General features: G+C 44.7%; 1 protein-coding gene and 1 long non-coding RNA gene across 2 annotated transcripts in view; one reads left to right on the top strand and one right to left on the bottom strand.

The window, feature by feature from the left end:
* Nucleotides 1-10,474, top strand: part of ZCWPW1 (zinc finger, CW type with PWWP domain 1) — a 20,499-nt gene extending 10,025 nt beyond the window's left edge. The window contains exons 9-18 of the mRNA XM_008580723.1: nucleotides 3,376-3,492; nucleotides 4,425-4,545; nucleotides 5,156-5,231; nucleotides 5,643-5,747; nucleotides 6,738-6,821; nucleotides 7,376-7,439; nucleotides 7,843-7,919; nucleotides 8,561-8,621; nucleotides 9,100-9,234; nucleotides 9,981-10,474. Of these exons, the coding sequence (XP_008578945.1) occupies nucleotides 3,376-3,492; nucleotides 4,425-4,545; nucleotides 5,156-5,231; nucleotides 5,643-5,747; nucleotides 6,738-6,821; nucleotides 7,376-7,439; nucleotides 7,843-7,919; nucleotides 8,561-8,621; nucleotides 9,100-9,234; nucleotides 9,981-10,300 (1,160 nt within the window). The 3' untranslated portion in view covers nucleotides 10,301-10,474. The remainder of the gene's footprint in view (nucleotides 1-3,375; nucleotides 3,493-4,424; nucleotides 4,546-5,155; nucleotides 5,232-5,642; nucleotides 5,748-6,737; nucleotides 6,822-7,375; nucleotides 7,440-7,842; nucleotides 7,920-8,560; nucleotides 8,622-9,099; nucleotides 9,235-9,980) is intronic.
* A 1,288-nt stretch (nucleotides 10,475-11,762) lies between these two features.
* On the bottom strand, nucleotides 11,763-22,679 carry LOC103596915. Its single transcript, XR_551071.1, has 3 exons — nucleotides 22,064-22,679; nucleotides 12,890-12,920; nucleotides 11,763-11,813 (listed from the first exon to the last, which is right to left on the bottom strand). It is a non-coding gene; the product is annotated as an uncharacterized LOC103596915 (long non-coding RNA).
* Nucleotides 22,680-25,115: the final 2,436 nt, after the last annotated feature.

Here is a 25,115-nt window from a genome sequence, read left to right as displayed (position 1 = left end):
TGTATTAGTCCATTTCTGTTGCTTATAACAAAGTACTTGGAACTGGGTAATTTAGAAAGAAAATGAAATTTATTGCTTAAAATTTCAGAGGCTGGAAAATCCAAAGTCCAGGGAACATATCTGGTGAAAGCATTGGTGGTGACAGTACCACAGCGGTCTCACATGGAGCAAAGAGAGAGAGACTTGAATGCACTCTCCTTTTATTTTATTTTTTTGTCTTTTTGTCTTTTTCTGTGTCCGGCAATGGATTGCAACCCTCAGTGTTGCCCCCGTACCGGACCGGGGACCGGCAACAGGATTGCAACCCTTGGTGTTGCTCCCGCGCCTCGCTCAGCCAGTGAGCGGGAACCGGTCTGTATGTGGGATCCGAACCCTCGGGCGGGAGCGCCGCCGCACTTCCCAAGCGGCGCACTATCCAGTGCGCCACCGGGCCGGCCCTAGGATTAGGTATTTTGATGACTTGGATTAGGAGAGAGAGAGAAATGGATGGTTTTAAGATACGTCTTGGTGGGCCGCCCATGGCTCACTGAGGAGAGTGCGGTGCTGATAACACCAAGGCCACGGGTTTGGATCCTATATAGGGATGGCCGGTTGGCTCACTGGCTGAGCGTGGTGCTGACAACACCAAGCCAAGGGTTGAAATCCCCTTACCGGTCATCTTTAAAAAAAAAAAAAAGTCTTTGACATAAAATTGTCAAAATTTGGTAATAAATTGGATATTGCGGGGTGAGAGAGAGGAGAGGATATGTCAAAGATGATTGATTTCTGGCTTGATCCGTTATGGGAAAGAGCAGAGGAAGAACAAATTCGTGGGAAGATCAAGCATTCAGTTTTGGTGCGTTAAGTTTGAGATCCTTGTGAGATATCCAAATAGGGATGTCAAAGAGCGAGATTGCTATAGGAATCTGGAGCTCAGAACAGAGGCTGGAAGTATACCACTGTATGCTGTTAGTTATGAAAATGGATTTCAAAGCTATGGGGATGGTGAGCTTGCCTGCCTCACGCGAGTGTGTAGCATTGGGAGAGAAAGCCCGTGATTGGGCTTTGGAACCCTGACATTTAGAAATTGGCTGAAGAAGGAGGAGAACCCAGCAAAGGAGACTGAGAAGGGAGCTGCCAGAAAGATTGGGGCATGGGGGCGGGTGGGACAGGAGAATGACATATCACAGAAACCAGGAAACTAGTGTTTCAAGGATGAGTGGTCAACTGAAATGCTCCTAACATGTGTCTGTGACATCAGTCTTCATTATCCTAGAGCCACATTGTGAGCATCAAACACAGTTTTCCAGAGTACATTATCTTCTCCTCTAAGTTGTTTGAAAGGAAACTTTCAAAAACTGTATGATGCTGTCGTTGGAAATTTCATCCCAAGCCATAAGTATCCAGTTCCATGTCATTAGGATGATTTTTTTCTCACTTATTTTCTTATGAATACTCATTACTTTCACAGCCAACCATTTATTTTATTGATCTGTATTAACTTTTATGGTCCCTGGTCCCTCCCCCACTCTTTTTCTTGTCTTGCTAAGTCAGCTCTATAAATATCCAAAACTATCATTGATAACTGTTTTTTCAGACTAATATGTCATTCCCAACCAGCACTTTGTTCTTCAAGATAAATTAATTGAGAAAGTGACCCATAATATGTGATATTTTGAAAGAACCCAATGTAAGTCAACTTTTTTTCTGAAGGATGATTTTGGTGGGATGGGGTCAGGGGACATCTTTTATTTTCAGACATTTAAAGTAAAATTTGACAGTGGGAGAGTGAACTTGTTAGAGAAACATACTGACTGTTGATGTTAATTGTGAATATGTAGTGATACTTATGTGCTGGTTATGTGATTTTTCTCTAGCAACTCTCAATTGCATGAGTGTAGGCATAGAAAAGGTAGAGAGTGAGTTCATTCAGGATGGTGCTTTGCCATCTGGGTGGGAGGAAGGACAGAGGGAAAGGAATTGAAGGTGTCTGCAGGAGAGTGTAAAGAAGTGTCAAGGAATCAAATCCGAGTAGTACACAGTGAAGAATGGAGGTTGCTAGCAGATGGAGAAGACAAGTAGAGGTCAGTGGATTGGAGAGCTGGATAAAATGAAAATTGCTATAGGGGTCTTTGAGCAAGTGAGGTGGAAGGATGGGGCATTTTTGTAAGAGAGGATGTTTGGATAAATGGTTCAGAGGGTGTGCAGTTCCTGCAGATGACTGGTGGGGAGAATGCAGGAGTGGGAGTGGGTTCCTGAGGTGTTATGGAGGAAAAGGCCAAGGAACTGTGAGAATGGAGATTTGTGAGATATTCCTGTGGATATAGTAATCAACTGGAATAAAGGCAGGAGGTGGAGAAGATGAGAAGACCGAACCAGATGCCAGCATCTTCACAAGGGAGATAGGAGGGTGGTATAGTGCCATGGAGTGGACCTCAAGGGAGGAAGGGTTTTTACAGGATGGAGGGGAGCAGTGACAATGGGAATAAGGAAGATGCTGGCCCCACTTTCTGTCCTGAGAGACATTGGGAGTGTGAGAAGGAACAGTCTCCACTTCAAGGGCTGCAGGTAGGGGTGGGGTCAGGTGGGGGCAGTTTCATTAGTTGATCTCCAGATTTCAAAAAGGAGGGAGAGGTTCAAAGAAGAGGTTGAGGATATGTGAACATTTGTTGCTTAAGTCTGTGGAATTTCAAAGAACACAGTGGAAGGGTTTGGGGGAGAGAGAGGAGAGTCTGTGTAGGACATGGGGTCAGTTTAGAAGATGTGGGGATACAGAATGGTGGGGATGGAGGTTTGGAAGGTCATGGATAAATGTATAAATAGAAGGCTTGGCCTTTGAGCAGGGCCCGAAGTGCATAGTTGATGGAGAAATGATAGACCTGTGTGAGGAGGGTGAACTCAGTACTCTTGGTCCAAAATGTTGCAACTTGGTGATTTGGTGACAGCTGAGATTTGTGTAACAACTATGAATGTTGTACACAAAAGAGGTGCTTGTTAGTCCTTCAAAAGAATTTTTCAGTAGTGTCACGCCAGAGAAAATAAGGTGTTATCTGGAAAGATGCCAGACAACCTTTTTATCTGAGAACTGTCAATACAGGAAACACTCCTTTCTGCTTTGGGTCAGGTAGAGATGATAGCCTGGTATAGGAGAAAGATCGAGATGTGAGACTTGAGTTCTCAATTGGGCTCTATCACCAAGTTAGACCAATCTTCAGCAAGTCAGTTACCTTCTCTGAGCCTTGGTTCTCTCATTCATCAGTCAAAGATTGGACTAATTGATCTCTAAGGTCTCTATGGCCTTAGATTCTGGGGGTGGGAGGGTTATATTGATTTAATTGGATTGAAGAAGGAAGAGAATTTTTTGAATCTCTTACTTCAGCCTTTTTCCTCTCACAGATCAGTGCCTAGTCTGGGTCCAGTGTTCCTTCCCAAACTGTGAGAAATGGAGGCGGTTACGTGGGAACATTGATCCCTCAGTTCTCCCAGATAATTGGTCCTGTGACCAGAATACAGGTATAAAGGAGTGGAAATTTTTTTTCAGGTTTTATTATCTCTCCCTTTTTTCCCTTGCATGTATCCTGTAGATTAAACATGACATAAGTATAGTTAGCACTCAAGGGGTCCTTGTTGCGCTTGGGAGAGAGGAAAGATCTTAATGTCATATGGAGATGAAGCTGGGCATAAAGAGCTGGAGGAAGACACCCTGCAGAGTTATGCTGTGGGGAGGGGCCTGGAATCTAAACATATGTACTGAGTGAATTACATTTTCTTCAGCATGGGTCTGCTCCTATCAATTCTGTTTAGGATATTGGTATTGGGTTGGTGGATAGGGAGGAATAGGGGATATATGGGGAAAAGCAGGTAAGAGAGATCCAGTGAGCTTAGAATTCTAGAATGTTTGAAACCACTTGAAAGAGATTAAGACAATCTGGTCCAGCCAATTATTTTACAGATGAGAAAACAGTCTTAGGGAAATTATCCTCATGACGTTATATAGATGGGAACGGAGTCAGACACTATGGGATATAAACAGTAGTTTGGAATCTCTTTCTATGGAGTATAAGGAGGTAGCATTCCTACTTCTCCTGGATTTAGCTGCATTTCTTCCATGAGTCTTTTTTTTTTAAAGATGACCGGTAAGGGGATCTTAACCTTTGACTTGGTGTTGTTAGCACCATGCTCTCCCAAGTGAGCTAACTGACCATCCCTATTTAGGGATCCGAACCTGTGGCCTTTGTGTTATCGACGCCACACTCTCCCAAGTGAGCCACGGGCCAGCCCTCCATGGGTCTTTATTCTTTTTCCTCCATAGCTGTCCCCCAGGTGCCCTTTTGGTCCCACCTGCTGCATATACCAGTTCCTTCTTGTCCTCTCCCCAGCCCTTATCCAGCTTTTTGCCTTATGGCTCTCTTTCCATCCCTTCAATTCCTTCTCTCTTTTGGCAGATTTAGAGTATAATCATTGTGATATTCCTGAGGAGACCTGGACAGGGTGTGAGAACGATGTGGCCTATGCCTCCTACGTCCCAGGATCAATCATCTGGGCCAAGCAATATGGTTATCCCTGGTAAGGCACTGTGACATAGAGCATCCTTCATGAACTTGGTAGTGGTAGATTCAAGCAGGGAGGGGAGGAAATGGAAAGCATTTGTAATGAAAATGGTACTTGCCTAAAAAAAAGCATGAGGTGAGGGAGATGGTAAAGCTTGGAGGCATTGAAAGAGCTTGTTTTCTGGAGCTTTCAGGGTGGAGATGGTATCTCCCTGGAAAAAAGGGTCTGACAATGCTACTCTGAGTGGGTGGAGAGAGGAGGGTGGATCTAAGGCATTTTGAAATATTTAGATATGATAGACATGCAAAGTAAAGAGAAAAAAGGAAGGGTGGTATAGTTTCTTTTTTGGAGATGTCCCTAGTCAGAAGATTTTCTTCTCAGGGTTGTGGGAATGCCCAGAAGGATAAGATACCTTTACTAGGAATATTAATGAGCTTTTGTGTACATTGATGGGAGTCACTTCAGTCATTTGGTAGGGCCTGCTGGGTAGGGTTGGGATCTATCTTTTGGATCCTTTGCAAGGCATATTGCCCTTTTTTGTACATGTATATTGATGAAGCCGTGTTCTATTCATCTACCCTCTTCTCTTCCGTCCCCTACACCCACACCCATCTTTCTTCTCCAGGTGGCCAGGCATGATAGAATCTGACCCTGACCTGGGGGAATATTTTCTTTTTGCTTCTCATCTTGATTCCCTGCCGGTGAGTTTCCTGGTTCGGGGTAGGAAGGGGCTCAGGCCAAAGTAAAGAACAAATCCATCCTAACAGATGTACAGAGTTAGAAACATAGACATAGCCAGCAGACACGAGTGGAAACAGACACTTAACTAGGATGACAAACAGAGATAAGTACTTGAAGAAACAAACTTGTACCTAATTAAATATTTATCCACTATTAGAGCATTTATAGTTTCTATAAATATGCTTTGGCTAGGATTCCTGAGGTCAGAATGGAAGAACAGTGGAAGGAGGTGGGGTGGGTGATTCAGGCTTCAGTGAGCATGAGGCTCAGCACCTTCATTGTGAATCCCCCATTCTCCTCCCTTGTCTGGTTAGAAGAGAAAAGTAGAGAGAAGGGACAGGATGCCATAACAGGACCATCTTTTATTTTAGTCTAAGTACCACGTGACATTTTTTGGAGAAACAGTTTCTCGTGCTTGGATCCCAGTCAACATGCTAAAGAACTTCCAGGAGCTGTCCTTGGAGCAAGCAGGAGTGGTGAGCAATCCTTGGGGGTCTGTTGTGATACAGGGGACTGGAAAATGATACCTTCCTTTTATTAAACTTGATTTTCTCCCAGGGGAAGCTGTGTCGGGAGAAAGTCCCATGTCTGACCAGGTTTGCCAAGGGTGAGGTTATTTATGAGGGACTCTTCTTCCTACCAGGATTGCAGTGGGGCAATAATTTTTTTCTCACCTTCCCTGACTGCAGATAGGGGGCCCTCTTGACGACTGAGGTTTTCTAAAGTTTAGCCAAAGCAGGTGTGGTAGAAACAAGGGCAAAGATTAACTCAGGGTTTCTCGATCTCAGCACTACTGACATTTTAGGCCAGATAATTCTGTGTTGTGGAGGGATGTCTTATGCATTGTAGGATGTTTAGCAGCATCCCTGGGCATCCAGCCAGTAGCACGCCCTACCCTTACCACCTACTCCCCACCTCTAGTTGTGACAACCAAAAATTGTCTCCAGACAATGCCAGATTTTTCTGGGGAAGAAAAATCTCCACCCGTTGAGAACTACTGGATTAGCTAAATCAGATTCCCCACCTATAGTCACTTTGGGTTTGACCAGCCTTATAAATGAGCAGAGGCCCAGCAGCTCAGGGGCCTTAGAAAATCAAGCAATGAGTATTAAATCAAGCAGCTAGATCTAAAGAAACATGTGAGAAGCTTAAAAGTGGAATCACCTGAACTCCTTTAATCTTCTCTTTTCAAATTTCCATGAGATTAATGTTGGAGAGGACACCAAAATGTTGATTGAAAATATTGCTAGGAATTGGTGAGAGGTTTATTAGGGAGAAAGGGGTGTTGAGTCTGAGCCCAAAAGATGAAAAATAGGAGTATCATATCAATATTAGAAAGTGGAAATAAATGTAGTTAAAGATAATGTCTAGGGGGTAGCAGTATTTTGGGATCACTGTTCTAAAATTTATTATTGACTCTAATCTTTAACTCAGTATTTATCATTCACTCTAATCTTCTATTTCAGAAAAAGGGCAGGAAGAAGGACTGCAGCCAGAAACTGGGTGCAGCCCTAATGATGGCTCAAGAGGCAGAACAGATCAGCATTCAGGTGGGACAGTGTTTAGACCACATACTTGCTCCTCTTCAGGACTTGGGTACAAAGCAAACTTTACAATACCCACTGCAGAAAACCAGCAGTCTTTTTCTTAGAACTACTCTTTTCTTCCCAGTCTAGATTCCCTTGACTTCTTAAGTCATCCATTCCTTTCCCTACTCTTGAACAATTGGGATCTTTTCTCAGCCCCAATAGAGATAGTTTGTGTTGGGAAGCATCCTACCTCCTTATTTAACTTCAAGTCTCAGATGTATGCTCCCTAACCTCTTTTTAAAGTGGAGTCTGTTTTTACTTTCAAATTCTACTGGTGGGGGTGGGGTGCTGACTGACAAACAGGAGTGCTGAATTACAGGTATAAATACACTGGAAAAAGAGATTAGAATTAATTAATCTCCATAAAAGTCCAGATAAGCCTAATGTACACTTTCAAGTGAAAATGTTATGGAAAATGAATACAAATTTCTTCGTAACTGAAATATAGAAGACAGAGAGCAAAAGCCTTTCCTGGGAGGATAGTGGATAATGCTTTCATTTCTTGGTTCCCTCAGGAGCGGGTTAACGTGTTTGGTTTTCAGAGCCGATACAATGGATCTGACAGTGGAGAAGAAAGAGGTAGGATAACTAGAGGATGAGGACTGGAGAGGGAGGGGAGGGATTCCTTCGTGAGGGCAACAGCTCAAGCTTTTCTTTATTTTATATTCCATAGCATCGGCCTCATTCTGGATTCTGTAATAGGAGGCTCTCATGAATGTCATTGATCCAGTACCCAGGATAGATGGATGGGGACAGAGGGATGGGGCGGGGGACAGGGGGAGGGAGGGAGAGTGTATGTTGTATAGTGATGCACTTTGAAAAGGAAGGAACCATGATGATCTGGGATCACATTTTATGGAGAAAATACCACGTGGACACAGGAAGGTAGTTAGAAGACAGATTCTCTGGGATCAGCTCTATTAACTCATTGACTGTTTTGTTGGATAAATTATTTAGCCTTTCATTCCTTTTCCTGTTCTAGATGTAATGCTTTCTGGGGCTAACAGCCCAGATTCCTGCCTGGAGGAAGAGGAGGAGGAGGAGGAGGAAGAGAAAAAAGTAAGATTAGCCTTAAAAATTAGTTTAGATAAGGATCATGGGGTTTCCTTTTAGGAGATTCCTGTAGGGATCTGCTTAGTGGTAGCCCCAACTGGCTGATTTTATCTCTTAGGGGTCTGCAGGGAAGGAAGCTCTCCTCTTTCCTCGTCATTCTCTCTAATTTCTCACATCTCTAGGAACTTCTTTCTTGATTATAATCTCAATTCCTACTGTATTTCTTTGGTTCTTCCTGGAGCAATTTCAGAGAATAACAGATTGCTTGTCTCCACTCTTCTTTCTTCCCTATGTGGACACTTGGGATATGCATTAACTTTTTTTCTTAGTGTCTCTTTTCCGGGTATATGGAATATAGATTTTTACTTTCTCTTTTAGTTTTTAATTTACCAGTTTTTTTAGTCATGCTTGTGGCCTATCTTTATTTCCTTCTTTTGTGCATACAGTCTTGCCTTGACTAATACCAAACAGAATGCGAAATGACCATATATTTTCCTCTATGTTGCCATCGATTTTAACAGTTATCAGGCTCACATAACCTAAATGGACTCCTCGAGGCCCACCCATCATTCTGAAGCATCCCTCTCTATTAAAAATAGTTATGTGATTTAGTTTATCTTTTTCTTATTTTTCTCTTCTATCCTCAGGACCCAACTTTGTCCAGTCCTAAGCCAGCCAAAATACAGACAAAAAACCCCAAGCCAAGAGGTAAGCGAGCCAGCTGAAAATGGGACTTGTTTCACAGCTAAGACAGGGCAGAGGCAGAGAGTGTAAGGTGTCTGCAGGTAGTTGGACCTAACCAACTGTCTCAGCTCTAGGACCTGAGAAAACAGGCAAGACTAACAGGGTGTCAGCAGGGAAGCTGTAGCCTCCTTACTCCTGTGTACTAAATTTATGTAATCCTAGGCTAAAGGTGGAAGGTTTTAAATTCTTAGCCAAGAAAGATGACTACCTAGAGAAGGCAGACTCTGAGGAGAGCTATAAAGAGAAGGAGAAGATCCGGGGGTTAAAAAAAAAAAAAAAAAAAGATTGGGGAACTGGAGGCCGCTGAGAGAATTTATTAGATTGAAAATGAGCAGAAGATGTGGGGCAGGGCAGAGGCTAAATGTGGGGAGTCCATCTGCCCTTGCCAAGCTGACACTTAGAAATAAATTTCCGTCATGGTTGGGGGGTGTGGTTGATGCAGGAATGGCAGATGGACAAGATGGGACCCTCCAAAGGAAGATAATGAAGAGATCTCTGGGAGACAAATCCACAGCTCCTTCCTCACTCTTAATGGGAAAGAAAGAAGGCCAGAAGAATTCAGATTCTGACCAGCCAGGTAATGCTCAATGTGTGAAAAACTGTGAGGAATTAGGTCCATGTCTACATCTCTGCTCCTTAGACCACTTTTTAAAAACAAGTCTACAGCTTTTCATTACTTAAAAGAAAGAATGAAAGAACAAAAGGGCATCTCTCAGATTGTTGCACGGCACACACTATATTGTTGATTGATTTGATTTGATTTGATCCAGGGACAGGAGAATGGTAGTGAGAAGAGAACTGACATTTATTAAGCATCGCCAGTGGGCTGGCTAGATACATACTTCCATGCGTGTTGCTTTTAATTCTTTCAATAGCTCTATGACTGGATGTTGGCCATTTTTTTTTTTTTTAAAGATGACCAGTGAGGGGATCTTAACCCTTGACTTGGTGTTGTCAGCACCACACTCACCCAAGTGAGCCATGGGCCATCCCTATATAGGGATCCGAACCCATGGCCTTGTTGTTATCAGCACCACACTCTCCCAAGTGAGCCACGGGCCGGCCCTGGATATTGGCCATTTTAAAGATAAGGACATTGAGGCTCAAAGAGTTTAAAACGTGATCAAGACCCATGTTGAACATACGGCTGATCCATGGCTTTAATCCAAGTCTTTCTGACCCCAAAGCCTATACCTGTGGTACTGAGAAAGGTCATCTTTTCCAGATATTTCCTGGAGATAGGAATTTAGGAGTTTGACTTGTAAAAGGTAAGGATATGCTGGTATAATAGGAAGTCAACTTTGTCACTTTTTCATCATTTAGGCCCTAAGAAAAAATTTAAAGCCCCGCAAAGCAAGGCCTCAGCAACCAGCTTTCCTGAGGAAAAAGAAGCTAGAATGGTGCTGAAGGGCCTGAGCCCACCAGCTTGTGGTGGGGCCCGTGCTTCGGTAGGGAAAGAAGAGCCCAGACCCCAGGAGCCACTGCCTCAGGAGGCTGGAAGTGCCCCCCCTGAAGACGAAGCTTCCAGTGAGCTGGACCTGGAGCAACTCATGGAAGATACTGGAGAAGGGCTGGAGCAGAGAGAGGAGCCGCAGCCCAGAGACGATGGCGAGGACTTCACCATGCCCTTCCTTGAGGAATAGTCGTGTGCTCTCGGCCCCTTCCTGATCTCACTCCTCTTGTCTGAGGAACAGGAGGGAGGGCCTCTCAGTGGGATCCTTGAGAAGTTGATGAGTATCGGGGCTGTTAATTGGCTCCAAGGTTCACGTTAGAGTTGTGCAGATTATGTGTTAATAAAGCAGCTTACTGGTTCTATGGTCTGTCCTATCTCTAACCACACGCTTCCTTTTGGCTTCTTTCCCTCCTCCGTGTCACTGTGGCATAGCATTGCTTCTGGTGGGAATAGTATAGGAATCTGGGGAAGGCAGAAGACCTGAGTCCTGGGAGATCATCAAGAAGACAGACCTCGGTTCAAATCCTGGCTCAGCTACTGACTAGCTTGCTATACAGCACTGGGAAAAGCACTTGAGCCATTCTGGTTCTCACTGTCATCCTCCACTGAGGACATCATATCTCTAGGATTGTTGGTGACGTTCACTGAGGTGACGTGTGTAAAGCACTAACTAATTCATGCTGGTTATTATGGTAAGGGAAGAGTATGGTTAGATTTGGGGGCAGACCTTGGGTTCTGGGTGGCTACCAGTGTTTGGGATTTATGTTCTCTGGCAGTCACTGAATGAAAGTCCTAGAGGAGGGGTCTTCGGTGTGAGTTGTCTATTAGAGTTCAATTTTGGCGGGAAGGACAGAAGTTGAAGGTGACATCAGTTTTCTTCTTAGATGCATTAAGGCATATTTTATAGACACTTTTATTTTTGTGAGCAAGGTCTAGGAAGCGGAAGCAGGAATTGGAGTAGATTGCTCTGTGTCAGTTCCCTGTTGGCCTTCAACACCTACTGGCCTCAGAGTCATCTGCATCTGGCCTTGGTTATTGTTGGAAGCTGTGATCCTTTCTATTGGCAAGTGTCATTTGCTCCAAGAAGGTCATCATTTAGTCCCACTCATTAGGCCTTTAACACAGAGTATAGGGTCTCCTCCTGGGGGCTCCCTTTCAGATGGTGGCTGAGAGATGCTCCTGGCATGGTCAAGCTAGAGATGGAAAGAGAGGCATAGACGATGCCCGCATCCTAGGCAAGAAACAAAGGAGAAGGGGGTTAGACAGTCTTAAACCAGTGATCCTGCAACCTGGGTGCCCTGCCCATACCACAGTCTCTCCATTCCTTCCATCCCACCTTCTCCAGGCTTCCCTTTAATTCCTTCAGGCCCTACTCTGAGCGCCTTACCGTGGGTTCCAGCTCGGGGCCTGCATGTTTTCCTAGGAAAAAAACCAACGGAGCTGAGGTCAGGTGGTGGGACAGCCAGGGCAGAAGGTGGGCAGGGACTGCAGTAATGAGGTTATGTGCAAGGTCAGGGCCAGGGCACGTGGGAGGGATGGGGTGAGGACTGGGAAAGAGGAAAATACTGAGAGGGGCACATAGGTAGGTAGGGGGTGTTTGGGGAAACAGAAAGGGCCAAAGGTGGAAACTGGGAATCAAATTAAAGGACTTACCTTCAGTCCCAATATTCTCACATTTCTCCTTAGTGTTTTGGAAGGGTTCCCTGTAGTGGAGGGGGAGGATGGGAAATATATTAGAGGCTGGGCAGTAAGGAGTTGCGGCCTGTGAGGTGGGGGTGGTTGTCTCTGAGGGGTGCTCTGCAACATGTCCTGACAAACTGAAGATGGATGTGATGGTTCTAGGCTCTCAGAAGGAGGCTGCCTGGAAGAGGAAGTCGAGGCAGTTTGTGGTGTGGTCCAGCAGGGGTCCCTCAGGGCTAACTGCAGGTGAACTGTTGAGGGGAGCTGCCTGTATTGGAGGGGGACACAGACAGGAGACATAGGAGGGGTCAGCCCCTGTGCTCTCTGCTGGCACTGCCTGGACTAAAGCCGGAGAAGAAAACCAATGAAATGAATTTCAGGTCCTCTGGGCAGGTGCTCAGGCTTGGTCTCTGGAAGGGGAGGATGTCCTGGGGCGGGACTGGAGGAAGGGCAGCTGGCAGCAGATGGGCAGGGAGAGAAAGCAGGGAGGGAGGCTTTGAGCAGGCAAAGCGTGGTCATGGCGGAAAGGGCAGGAGAGAGAGAGTGGGGAGGTGCAGAGGAGAGCTGAGGAGAGGAAGGAGAGGCAGGGCCGGCAGCAGAGGGGGAGGTGGAGGCTGCAACAGGGCTGCTGAGGAAAGACAGGCGCAGGCAGGAGCTGGAGGCACAGGAGGCCTTGTGGCGTCCTGGTGCATTGACCAGGGGACAAGGGCAGGTTGGACAGAGAGCAAGAAAGAAGAGGAGAAAATATGGAAGAGCTGGATGTGTCAGGGAAGAAGTTCAAAGCTGAGAGGAAATAGGATGGACAGAAGGACAAGCACAAAAGGAGGAAAGAGCCTAGGAGGGAGAGAGATGCGGGGGAGACATTCTGGAAAAGACATTGTCTAGAAGTTCGTGCAGGAGCCTGAGTCCACCATTGTCGTTTTTAGGGGATGGAGCCAGAGGAGTCGAGAAGCCTGGGCTGTAGAGGACGCCGGAGGACTGGACTGGCCAGGTCGGGAAGCCATGTGGCTGTGAAAGGCTGGGCTGCAGGTTCTCATGAGGACACTCCCCATTTCTCAAACCAGCCACCCCCATACCCCTTGGAAGGACAAGCACTCACCAGGTTGGGGTTGTGGCTTTAGTGTGCCGACCTGTGGGAGGACCAACAGCATGTCAGTGTGACATCCAGGAGGTGGCAATTCTCCCTCCTGCCTTCTCTGCTGTGTCCTATGTTGGGACCATCCTCAGGGAGCCAGAGCAGCAGAGCAGCTCTGTCCAAACCTGTCAGGAAGGGCCTGGGGCTTGGGCGGCCCCAAGCCAGCACCCTGAATCTGGCCCACACCTGTCCTCCCTGTTGTCCTCAACAGCAAATCCTGAAACAAGCTCTTCTTGGCCCCATGCCCGCTTCACCCCTACTCTCTCTCCCTTTGCTTCCTTCTCTCTTCCTTGACCTCTCCCACTTCTCCCCCAACCTGGCACCTTCCACTACTGAGCCCAGCCCACCTGCCCGCCTGTCCCCTTCCTCTCTCTGGATACACATTCCCCACTCTCTCCGGACCCTCACAAAACAGCTTCTTGTGCTGCCTTCCAGGTGGCCCCCTATTTCTGCTCCTGCACCCTGGGAACCTCGTGGTTGGAGTAAGTGTTTGCAGTCGTTTAGATTTCCCTTGTCATTCCCCACTCTCTCCGGACCCTCACAAAACAGCTTCTTGTGCTGCCTTCCAGGTGGCCCCTATTTCTGCTCCTGCACCCTGGGAACCTCGTGGTTGGAGTAAGTGTTTGCAGTCGTTTAGATTTCCCTTGTCACCACCGCTGGACCGTTCCTCTTCCAGCTCTTGCTGGTCCTCTCCTACTGAAACCTCTGCTGTCCACCCTGTCACCCTCTTCCCTGCCTCTCCACCTCAAGGTCTGTCTGCAGCATTTCCCCAGGATTTGACCCCTGGTTCCCAGACATCCTCTCCACCATCCACCGTCATCCTGGGAGGGCTCATTGTCCCCAGAGACACCCTCTGAACACAGGACACACCGCTCCCCCGAGTGCAGAGACCTACACTTCCACCACACTCACCCATACCCTGGAATTATTATTTTTTTAAACAACTGGGACTGGGAACTCTGAAATATTAAATGGTGATGTCATTTTTATGCTGCAACTTTGTTTCTGTACAGTTCTCTTTCTCTCTGAAACTTAAGTAGGTCCTATTTATTTAAATTGTCGGGGGAAAAACCACACGGAATTTACCATTTTAATAATTTCTAAGTGTATAGTTCAGAATGTTAAGTATTTTCACACTGCTGGGAAACAGATCTCCAGAACTTTTTCATCTTGCAAAACTGAAACTCTGTACTCTTTAAAAACTTCTCCCTATTCCCCGGCTTCCACAAACTTCTAAGAATGCCATTCTACTCTCTGTTTCTATTAATTGTACTACTCTAGGTATTTCACATAAGTGGAATTGTGCCATATTTGTCTTTTTGTCACTGGCTTATTTCACTTACCATAATGTCCTCAAAGTTTCATCCATCATGGAGCGTGTGTCAGAATTTCCTTTTTTAAAGGCTGAATAATATTCCATTATGTATATAAACCACATTTTGTCAGTCTATTCATTCACTGATGGACATTTGGGTTGCTTCTGACTCTTGAGTGTGGTGAACAATACTTCTATGAATATGGATGTACAAATATCTCTTCAAGGTCCTGTTTGCAATTCTTTTTGTATACACCAGAAGTGGGATTGCTGGATCAAAATGTAGTTCTACTTTTAATTTTTTGAAGTAAGGCCATATTTTTTTCCCATAGTGTTCACACCATTTAACATTTTAACCTATAATTGCACAAAGGTTCCAATTTCTTCACATCTTTGCCAACACTTGTTCTTTTCTCTTTTCATTTGTTTTTTAATAATAGCTATCATGGGTGTGAGGTGATATCTCACTGTGGTTTTGATTCGCATTTCTCTGATTATTAGTGATGTGGAACATCTGTTCATATGATTGGTGGCCATTTGTACATTGTCTTAGTCTGTTTTGTGCTGCTATAACAGAATACCAGAGGCTGGTTAATTTAAAAAGAACAGAAATTTCTTTCTCACAGTTCTGAAGACTGGGAAGTTCAAGATCAAAGTGCCAGCTTCTGGTGTCTGCTGAGGGCCTTCTTGCTGCATCTTCTGGAGGAGAGGAATGCTGTTTCTTCACATGGCAGAAGAGCAGAAGGAGCAAACTCACTCCTGCACAGCCTTTTAATAATGGCATTAATCCATTTACATGGTAGAGATCTCATGACACCTCCCAAAAGACCCCACCTCCCAACACTGTTGCATTGGGGATTAAATTTCCAACACACGAATTTTGGGGGATACGTTCATGCCATAGTAAACATCACCTTTGGAGAAATGTTTGTTAAAATCCTTTGCCCATTCTTCAATCAGGTTGATTTTTTGTTGTTGAGTTATAGAAGTTTTTATGTATTCTAAATATTAACACTTTATCAGATACATGATTTGGAAAATTTCTCGCATTCCATAGATTGCTTTTTCATTTTGTTGATTGTATCCTTTGGTAAACAAAAGTGTTTAAGTTTGATGTAGTCTTATTTGTTTATTTATTTATTTATTTTTGTGGCATGTGCTTTTATTGTCATATCCAAGAAATTATTGCCAGGTACAATGTTGTAAGGCTTTTCTCTATGCTTTCTTTTGAAGTTTTATGGTTTTGGGTCTTACATGTAGGTCTTTAATCCATTTTGAGTTAATTTCTGGATGTGGTTTAAGATAAGGACCCAACTTCATTTTTGCCATGGGGATATTCAGTTTTTTCAACACTATTTGTTGAAGAGACTGTCCTTTCCCCATTAAGTGCTCTAGGAACTTTCATCAAAAATCATTTGACCATATACACAAGGGTTTATTTCTGGGCTCTTAATCTATTCTGTAAGTTTATTTACCTGTCTTTATGCCAGCACCACACTGTTTTGATTACTGTAGCTTTGTAATATGTTTTGAAATCAGTAAATGTGAGTCCTCCAACTTTGTTCTTCCTTCTCAGGATTGTTTTGTCTCCTTGGTGTCCCTTGAGATTGCACTTGTACTCTGTGATGAATTTTTCTATTTCTGTAAAAAATGTTGTTGGGATTTTGATAGAGATTGCAATGGATCTGTAGATCATTCTGGGCAGTATGCACATCTTAATAATATTAATTCTTTCAGTCCGTGAGCATGGGATGTCTTTTCCATTTATTCATGTCTTTAATTTCTTTCAGCAATGTTTCGTATTTTTCCATGCAAAAGTCTTTCACCTTCTTGGTTAGATTCATTCTTGAGTATTTATTTATTTTCTGTTGCTGATGTAAATGGAATTCTTTTCTTGATTTCCTTTTCAGATTGAACATTGTTAGACTATAGAAATGCAATTCATTTTTGTGTGTTGATTTTATATCCTGCAACTTTGCTCAGTTCATTAGTTCTAAAACATTTTTTTTGGAATAGTTAGGGTTTTCTACATATAAGATTGCATCACCTGCAAACAGATAATTTTACTTCTCCCATTCTAATTTAGATGGCTTTTATATTCTATTCTTGCCTAATTGCTCTGGCTAAGGCTTCCAATATGATGTTGAATAAAAGTAGTGAGAGTGGGCCTTCTTGCCTTGTTCCTGATCTTAGAGGAAAAGCATTCAGTCTTTCATGATTGAGTAATGTTACCTGTGGGCTTTTCATAAGTGGCCTATATTATGTTGAAATAGTTTCCTTCTATTCCTGTTTTGTTGAGTTTTTTCATTATGAAAGAGTGTTAAATCTTGTCCAGTGCTTTTTCTGCATCAATTGAGATTGTCATGTGGTTTTGTCTTTTATCCTGTTAATGTGGTGCATTACATTGATTGATTTTTTTTTTTTTTTGTCTTTTTTTGTAACCGGCTGCACCGGCGCTCAGCCAGTGAGCAAACCAGCAAACCGGCCATCCCTATATAGGATCCAAACCCGCGGCAGGAAGTGCTGCTGTGCTCCCAGCGCCGCACTCTCCCGAGTGCACCATGGGGTCGGCCCTACATTGATTGATTTTTGTGTGTTGTGCCATCCTTGCATTCCAGGAGTAAATCCCACTTGGTCATGATATATAATCCTTCAATGTGCTGTTGAATTTGATTTGCTAGTATTTTGTTGAAGATTTTTGCAACAATATTCATTAGGGATATTGGTCTGAAGTTTGTTTGTATGTGTGTGTGTAGTGTCTTTACCTGGTTTTGGTATCAGGGTAATGTAGACCTCATAAAATGAACTTCAAAGTGTTCCAACTCTCTTTTGTTATTTTCCCACTGTACCTGTTCTTTGACTTTATTGAACTCTTGTTTCTCAATAATCCTCTTTTTTTAGGTTGTTCAAGGTCCCTGATAATCACTCTATTCTCCGTTTATGCTTATTCTCTAGTTCCTTGACCTCCTGTGATCTCCTGTCTTATTGCCACACTTAGCTGGCAAATCTCCCAGTCCTGGATGTGTGCTATGGCAGGGAATGCTATTTGCTTACCCAGTATCCATTCAATCCTTATTACACAGTTGATTTTATTTGGAGTGACAGTGTGCTTCCCTACAGATAGCTGTGGGACATATGACTAAATTTTTGCTGATAAGAAATAAGCAGAAGCTGTGGTTAAGATTTTCAGGAGCGCTCTTTAAAAGGGTGAGAGAGAGTTGTGGAATAATACTTTTTGTCCTTTCTTCTTTCCTCCTGTTTTCTACAAGGAACCCACAAATAATGGTTGGAGTCCTAGCAGCCACTTTGGACCATGAGGCCACCTTCAGGTAGGAGCCAAACAGACAGTGGATCTGAGGTTAGGAGCCTGAGCTCCTGAGGACAGTGGCCTCTGTTGTCTGCCTCCAGATCCTTTTATAAGAGAAGAAAAAAAAAAAAAAACCAAAACAAAACACAACATGTTTTATTTAGGCCACTGTTACTTCTCACCTCTGGGGCTAGCAGCTGAACACAATTCCTAGCCAATATAAGTCCTTAAGGTTTTTAAACCTAGATAGCTGACTACTGCAGGGGAAAAACACAATCATGTACCAGGATGCTTTTACAGAATTATGGTTTCTTATTTGGGTTGAATCCTCAAACACCATCTCCCCTTTCCTCTGTGACAATGTCAAACTTTTTCACTATAATTCCCTGACCCTCTTCTTCATTCTCAAGATGCAACCACTGTGGTTTTTGATCTGAAGAATTATACAAAAATTTTTTAATGTAGTTGAATTGATCAATATTTTTATTCATGGCTCTTGGGTTTTGTCACACTTAGGGGTATTGTCTTCACTCTATGGTTATAAAATAGTCTCTTAATATTTTCTTCTAGTATTAGGGGTATTCTTTTCCTCATTTAAATCTTTGATCTCCATGGAATTTATTTTGGTGCAAATTATGAGGTAGAGAGATGACATTAGTTCTCAGATACCTACCTAATAGTTCTAGCACCATTTAAGAATTAACCAGCTTTCTCCATTGATTAGAAATGCTACCTATTTTTTTAAAATTTTATTTTATTTATTGAATCAAAATCAATTATACATATTTTTGGGGTTGAACATTGAGATATGTTGATCAAATCAATATTACTAGCATATATAGTGTTACAAGTCATAATTATTCTTTATGCCCCTTGTCCAATCTCTCCCCATCCCCCGCTACTCCCCCCCTCTAATTACCCTAGATTTCTTCTCTCCTTCTGAAAGAATAATGGTTACTTTGTTAATTTGTTGCCTAGATGATCTGTCCAATGCTGAGAGGTGTGTTCAGGTCCCCAACATTATCATAGAGCAGATGCTTCTTCTGTCATTCTGAAATGCGCTTTGTGGAAAGAGACATCCTCTTCTTTTCTTTGTCTCTGCTGGTGACTCTCCTTGTGTCAATGCACTCCAGTGATCTGCATGGTGGTTGTGGTGTCTAGTCACTTTTGCGGCAGCCATGGTTATTGTGGAGGCTGTGGTGGGCCATCCACATGGAGGTGTTGTTTTTTGTATGCTCCTTGGCACTGGCAGTATGCCTGATTGTGGGGTGTGTCTGGTCTCCTTCTCCATGCTTCTGGTCTCTAGGCAGGCCCCAAGGTGCTGGCACCCTGTGCCTGGCTGTGGGAGGTGTGTCTGGTCCCCTTCCCCATGCCTTGGGTCACTGGTGAGACCCAAGGAGCTGGCTCGGTGTGCCTGGTTGGAGGAGGGCGGTCCAGTCCCCTTCTCCATGCCCCAGGTCCCTGGGCAGGCCCCGAGGTGCTGGCGCAGTGTGCCTGGTTGAGGGAGGGCGGTCTGGTCTCCTTCTCCATGCTCCTGGTCCCTGAGTGGGTCCTGAGGCACTGGTGTGGTGTGCCTGGTTGTGGGAGAGAGGTCCAGTCCCCTTCTCCATGCCTTGGGTCACCAGGCGGGCCGTGAGGCACTGGCCTGGTGTGCCTGGTTGTGGGAGAGAGTTCTGGTCCCCTTCTCCATGCCCTGGGTCCATGGGTGGGCCCTGAGGTGCTGGCTTGGTGTGCCTGGTTGTGGGAGAGAGGTCTGGTCCCTTTCTCCATGTCCTGGGTCCATGGGCTGGCCCCAAGGTGCTGGCATGGTGTGCCTGGTTGTGGGAGGAGGGTCTGGTCCCTGACTCCACACTTCGGGTCACTGGGCAGGCCCCAAGGTGCTGGCATGGTGTGCCTGGTTGTGGGAGGGGGGTCCAGTCCCCTTCTCCATGCCTCGGGTCCCCAGGCTGGCCCTGAGGTGCTGGCACAGTTTGCCTGGAAGTGGGAGTGGGGTCCGGTTCCCGGCCAAGCCTCCGATTCCCAGGAAGGCCCCAAGGTGCTGGTGGTGTGCCTGGGCTGGAACTAAATTTTTGTCCTTTGCTTCTAACACGGGGGGAACTGCCTATGGGAACCAGTATTTGAGCTGTGTGGTTGTTTAAATTGCTGCTTTGCTGCTGTTTCCCTAGGGAAGGCTTTTTGTGCAGCTCAGGTTTTAATGGTTGACCTTATAGGTACTTCCAGCTCCCCAGAGACACAGTGGATCTGTGTTGTGTAGAAACTGATCTGGGCCTGAGTTTTTTCATCAAAAAGCACCCCATGCAATTCTGCATTCCTGACCATTCTCCTCTGAGTGGTCCTGTGCTGATTGGGGGCATGTCATTTGTCTTTGCTGTGCCCCAGTGTTCTCTGGTGTTTCCATCTCCCCCACCACCCATGCTGCAAACACTTCCCATGGGACAGGTCCTGCACCGGTCCCTTGCAATGACTCACCGGTCTCTGAGTGGCTCCCTTTCTTCAGTTGTTCTGGCTCCTCACTCCTGCTTGGGTCCATGGGAAACCTATTCATGGTCTTGCTGTCCTGGGGGCTGCCAAGGCCCTCTTCTCTCCTGCTGCCTCCACGTAACTCCATCTGAAGGGCATAGTTGCAGCTTCTGCCGGCTCCTGCTCCATGCGCTCAGCAGTTCCAGCCTTAAAGCAGCCGTGCCTGAAATGCTCAGAGCAGCTTTTTCTTTCTCTCGTCATGGCTTCTCCTGCCTTCATGAACTCTGTAGGTCTCTCCTCCTCTTCCCCAGAGCTCCAGCGGCCCCAGCTTGGCTGATGTTACATCTTTATAGTTGTAAATTAGTTGATTTGTGGGAGAGAGTGACGCTGGGAACCGTCTATTCCACCATCTTCACGGGAACCTCGGAAATGCTACTTGTTAACCTCCAAATTTTTACATATATTTGGTCTGATTTTATCCTGCTATATTTGGGTTTTTCTCTCCTCTTCCATTGGCTTATCTGTGGATTAATATTCCAGTATTGCATCGTTTTAATTACCATAGCTTAATAATTATAAGTGCTAGTGCTCCTGTAGTACACACTCTGTGCTAGGATCTGTTCTAAATGCATTACATTTAATCATCAGGACAACCCCACATACGTACTATTATCATCCCCATGTTATCCATGAGAAAACTGAGGCACACAGCGTTTGTACCATTCTGCCAAAGTTTCCCTAGCTAGGCTGTGCAACCAGGATTTGATGCAGGCCGTCTGGACTCGGTGTTCTTCTGTGCTTTAACATCTGGTAGGGCCAATCTCTTCTCATTGCAAATTTTCTTTCAAGTAATTTCAAATGCATTTTGGAGGATGTTGGGGAATAACTAATTAATGTCTCTAGCCCTGTACTCACCTTTCAGCTGTAAATACACACATCCAAGTTTCTGATGGATGATTCTGCTCAGATGCCACACAGGTATCTCAGATATAACATATCCCAGATGAAACAGATCATCTTTCCCCCCAGACATGGTCTTCCTCCTCTATGCCCTAATTTACTTGGTGGTTTCATCACAGCCTCCTTCACCCACATTGAAGCATGAGCTTATGCTGCCCCCTCACCGTTACATCGATGTAACTATCAAGTCTTACTGGTTTTACCACTTAAGCTTTCCTTGGCTCTGGCCCTTCTGCTCCATGTGCATCAGACTGACCCAGCCTGGCCACCTCCAGCCCCTCCACTGCAGGCTGAAGTGTGTGTAACAGGGCGCTGAGGTTGCAACTCTCTGCTGCCTCTAGGACCAGAGGCCCCTGGGTGTGGTGTACAAGTTCTCTTCTCTCATCACCTGCCTCCTGGACAAGCACTGAACCTTCTGCAGTTCCCAGAATGGTTTCCTCCACCTGGAAGGCTAGTGAGTGACCACTACAGCACCTCACTTGGTGAGACCTGGCTCACTCTTCTAATTCCTTGAGACTTTTTGTACATGTCACCTCTTCTGGGAAGTCTTCCTTGATTACCTCTTATTCCTCCCAACCTTGTCAAGTGCTGCCTCTCTCATGAAACAATTAGCCCTTGAGGCAACTTCCCCTACCCCAACTGAGTTCCTTGAAAAGCAGAGTCTGTGCGTTAGCTACTTTTGTACTTCCAATTTCAATCCAGGCCCTGGCTGTGGGCAGTTGGCCAATGCTTGCTGAGCTGAGCCCCCTTCCTGCCCCTTCTGCTCTCTCTGTACTTCTCCCAGGGCAGGCCCTCCCCTCCTCATGATCCAAAAGGTAAGGATTGGTGAGAGATAACTAGGTCAAGATAGCAGAAGTGGAAAGTGACAAGATTTTGTGGAGAGGGATTGGTGATTCTCAAACTTCATCCTGCTCAACCCCCACTCGACGAGCCTTTTAAAAATGTAGATTCCCCAGCACAGACCTCAGAGTCTGACTCAGTGGGTTTGAGGGGAACCCAGCAGGGATCTTGCACCTTTGGTGATTCTGATGCCAGGTGGATTCTGAGAATACCCCAGTCTGGAAGTGCGGGGGGAGGTTGGGTCCAAACTACTCACCTTTCCTTCTCTTCCGCCTAAGGAAGACTATCAATCCCAAAATCACAGTTATAAGCACAGCAGCGGCCACTGGCACTCCGACTGCAGTTCCCAGACTCAGGGGCGGAGACTCTGAGTTTCTTTTGTTGTCTGTGACCCTGAAGCCAGCTTTGGTGGCTGCGTTGGCTGAGGTGGCTGTGGAGCCTACCTTGGTGGGGCTCTGCGTGGTGGTCTTGGTGTCTGGGGAGAGACAAGAAATAAGCAGAATCTCCTCTGCAGGAGTGGGGGGATCTGTGAAAGTGCTGCATCCTGTTCCCCGGTTTGAGGGAATATTGGGGGTGAGGAAGCAGCTCTCAGAGCTCACACAGGGAGGAGAGGGACAAAGTGAAATGCTAAAGGCTTAGTATCCAGATGACCCGGTTTAAATCCTGCCTCTACACCACTTAGCAGCAGAGTGACCTCAGAACCTCATTTAATCACTTACAAATTAGGGATAACTAAATCACAGGGTTAAAGAAATTTTTTGTGTTGCTGTAAATATACGTAACAAAAAACATATCATTTAAACCATATTTAAGTATACAGTTCAGTGGCATTAAGAATATTCACATTTCTGTGCAACTGTCACCCCAATCCAACTCCGGAAATTTTTCATCTTCTTGAATGGAAACTCAGTACCAATTAAACAACAACTCCCCGTTCTTCTGTCCCCTTAGTTCCTGTCAACCAACATCTACTTTCCATCTCTATTAATTTGACTACTCTAGATACCTCACAGGAGTAGAAGAATAAATGGTTGTCCTTGTACAGAATTGCTTCAATAAGTGAGAAAACATCTGTAAAGCACCTAGTATATATTGAAAATACGTTTTTAAGGTTAAATTAATACATATTGACTTTTAGGTCCTATAGATTGTGCCTTCTTTGTAGATGTTTTATGCAACATTAAAAAGTTGACACAATACTCAGCAATAGAAAAGAAAATCACAGCCCAATAAAATCTTCAGGTTATGTGGACCAAATTCTTTGTCTACTCTTATTGGAAATTAATAAAAGGGTAACTATTATCTATGAATTGAGAATTAAAAAATTTTTAAAAATTATTTAAAAAATATATAACATGCTATTTAGAAAATGAAGATCTTTGTAATACATATTTTGAAAAACACTGGTATATGACTAAAGCCACACTCTTAGCTGAATTCATAGCATTAAATGCTTTTATTATTTAAAATGGGAAGAAGTTTAAAAGATGAATGAAATATTCAATTCCAAAGAAAAAAGTACCAAAAACAGAGAGGAACAGAGAGGAAACAGCCTTCCTTTCTTCAGAGGAAAAAAGTAATAAAAACCTGAGTAGGAATAAATTTATTAGGAAACAGTAATAGGAGTAATAAATGTGGGAATTGGTTATTTAAGGGAGAAACAAACAGGAAAATAGAGCAGTCTGGCAAATCTAATAGCAAAAAAGAGTCTGTTGAAATCATAAATAAGCGTATGCTCAAATTATAGGTTGATAAACTTAAAAATGTCTGTAAAATTGATGAGTTTTTGAAACAAACATTTTTAAAAAACTGATTGAAGAAGTAGAAAACTTTAACTGATCAGTGGACGAAGAAGACCTTGAGAATGCTCTTAAAGAACTACCTTTCATAAAGCTCAGCAGGTTTTCTAGATAAGTTCTTGTAAAAATTTAAGGGACAGATAATTCCCAGATAGAGGTTTCAGAACATAGAGAAATATGGAAAATTCTGCAACTCTAATTCACATCATGAAGTTATACCATAACCATATTTCTCATATTCATTCATAAGTTTTAAAAATGCAGATTAACAGAAGTCATTTTAAAAATTGATCTGAGTGTAGGAAGATACCCAGTTTGGGCAAGTGTGTAGGAAAGAGAAACTCTCAAGTAATGTCTCAAACTTAAGATGTCCAAAACAGGGGCCGGCCCGGTGGCGCACTAGGCAACTCTCAAGTAATGTCTCAAACTTAAGATGTCCAAAACAGGGGCCGGCCCGGTGGCGCACTCGGCAGAGTGCAGCGCTTGGGAGTGTGGTGGTGCTCCTGCCGAGGGTTCGGATCCCATATAGAGACCGGTCTGCTCACTGGTTGAGCGCGGTGCAGGCGCGACACCGAGGGTTGCGATCCCGTTGCCGGTCACGAAAAAAGACAAAAAGGAAAAAAAAAAAAAAGATGTCCAAAACAGAACTCTCGATTTCCTCCCAAACCTGTTGCTCCCCATTTCCCCTCCCCCCTCCGTGAATGGCAGCTCCATCCTTCAAGATGCTCAGGCTAAGGGCCTCGGAGTCATTCACCCTGCACTGTTTTCTCTTTCTCATACCCCACATCCAATCGATATGCAAATCCTGTCTGCTCTGTCTTGATATCATAACCACATCAACCACCTCTCATCTCCTGCACAGTCCTCACCCTAAAGCAAGCCACATCATCTCTCACGGGTCTCCCAGCTTCTGAGCTTGCCCATCTGTAGTCTTAATCTCCATGCAGGAAACTGTCACTAGCTCCCATCACACTCAGAGGGAAAGTGAAAGTTTTTTCTTGGCTCTCAAAGCCACACAAGATCTGGCCCACTGCCTGCTCTCACGTCGCCTCCTACCACCCTCTGCCCCTTCATTTTGCTTCAGCTACACTTGTCCTACTTGACTGGAACCTTCTCCCAGCCTCTCTCTCACTTCTTACAGACCTGTGTCTGGGCTGGATCTTTCTGCTGGCTTCTCCAGATCCACCGCACCTTCCAACTCTTCTCCACCCTGCTATGTGCCTTTGGAAACTGGCCTTGGTGGACTCCATCCACAGGTGCTCTCACCCTCTGGTTTCCCATTCAACAGCCAGTGGGAGTCTCCAGCAGAAGCTGGAGGGTGAGAGGAGGGTAGGTCTGGGCATTCATTCCTGGGACCACCCCTGATGGGGCCGTTACCTGTATCTCTCCAGAGGCCACAGCACCTCTCTGGTACCCTCTTGCACATTCCAGTCCCCTCTGTATTTCCTCTTTTGCTTCTCAGGCCTGTTGCTAGTCCCAGGGTATCTCACCATCCCCAATTGGTTTCCT

Source organism: Galeopterus variegatus, unplaced genomic scaffold, assembly GCF_000696425.1.
Source record: "Galeopterus variegatus unplaced genomic scaffold, G_variegatus-3.0.2 Scaffold2147, whole genome shotgun sequence".
Lineage (NCBI taxonomy): Eukaryota > Metazoa > Chordata > Mammalia > Dermoptera > Cynocephalidae > Galeopterus > Galeopterus variegatus.
Note: the sequence above shows the minus strand (reverse complement) of the source record. Positions and strands in the feature narration are given on the sequence as shown.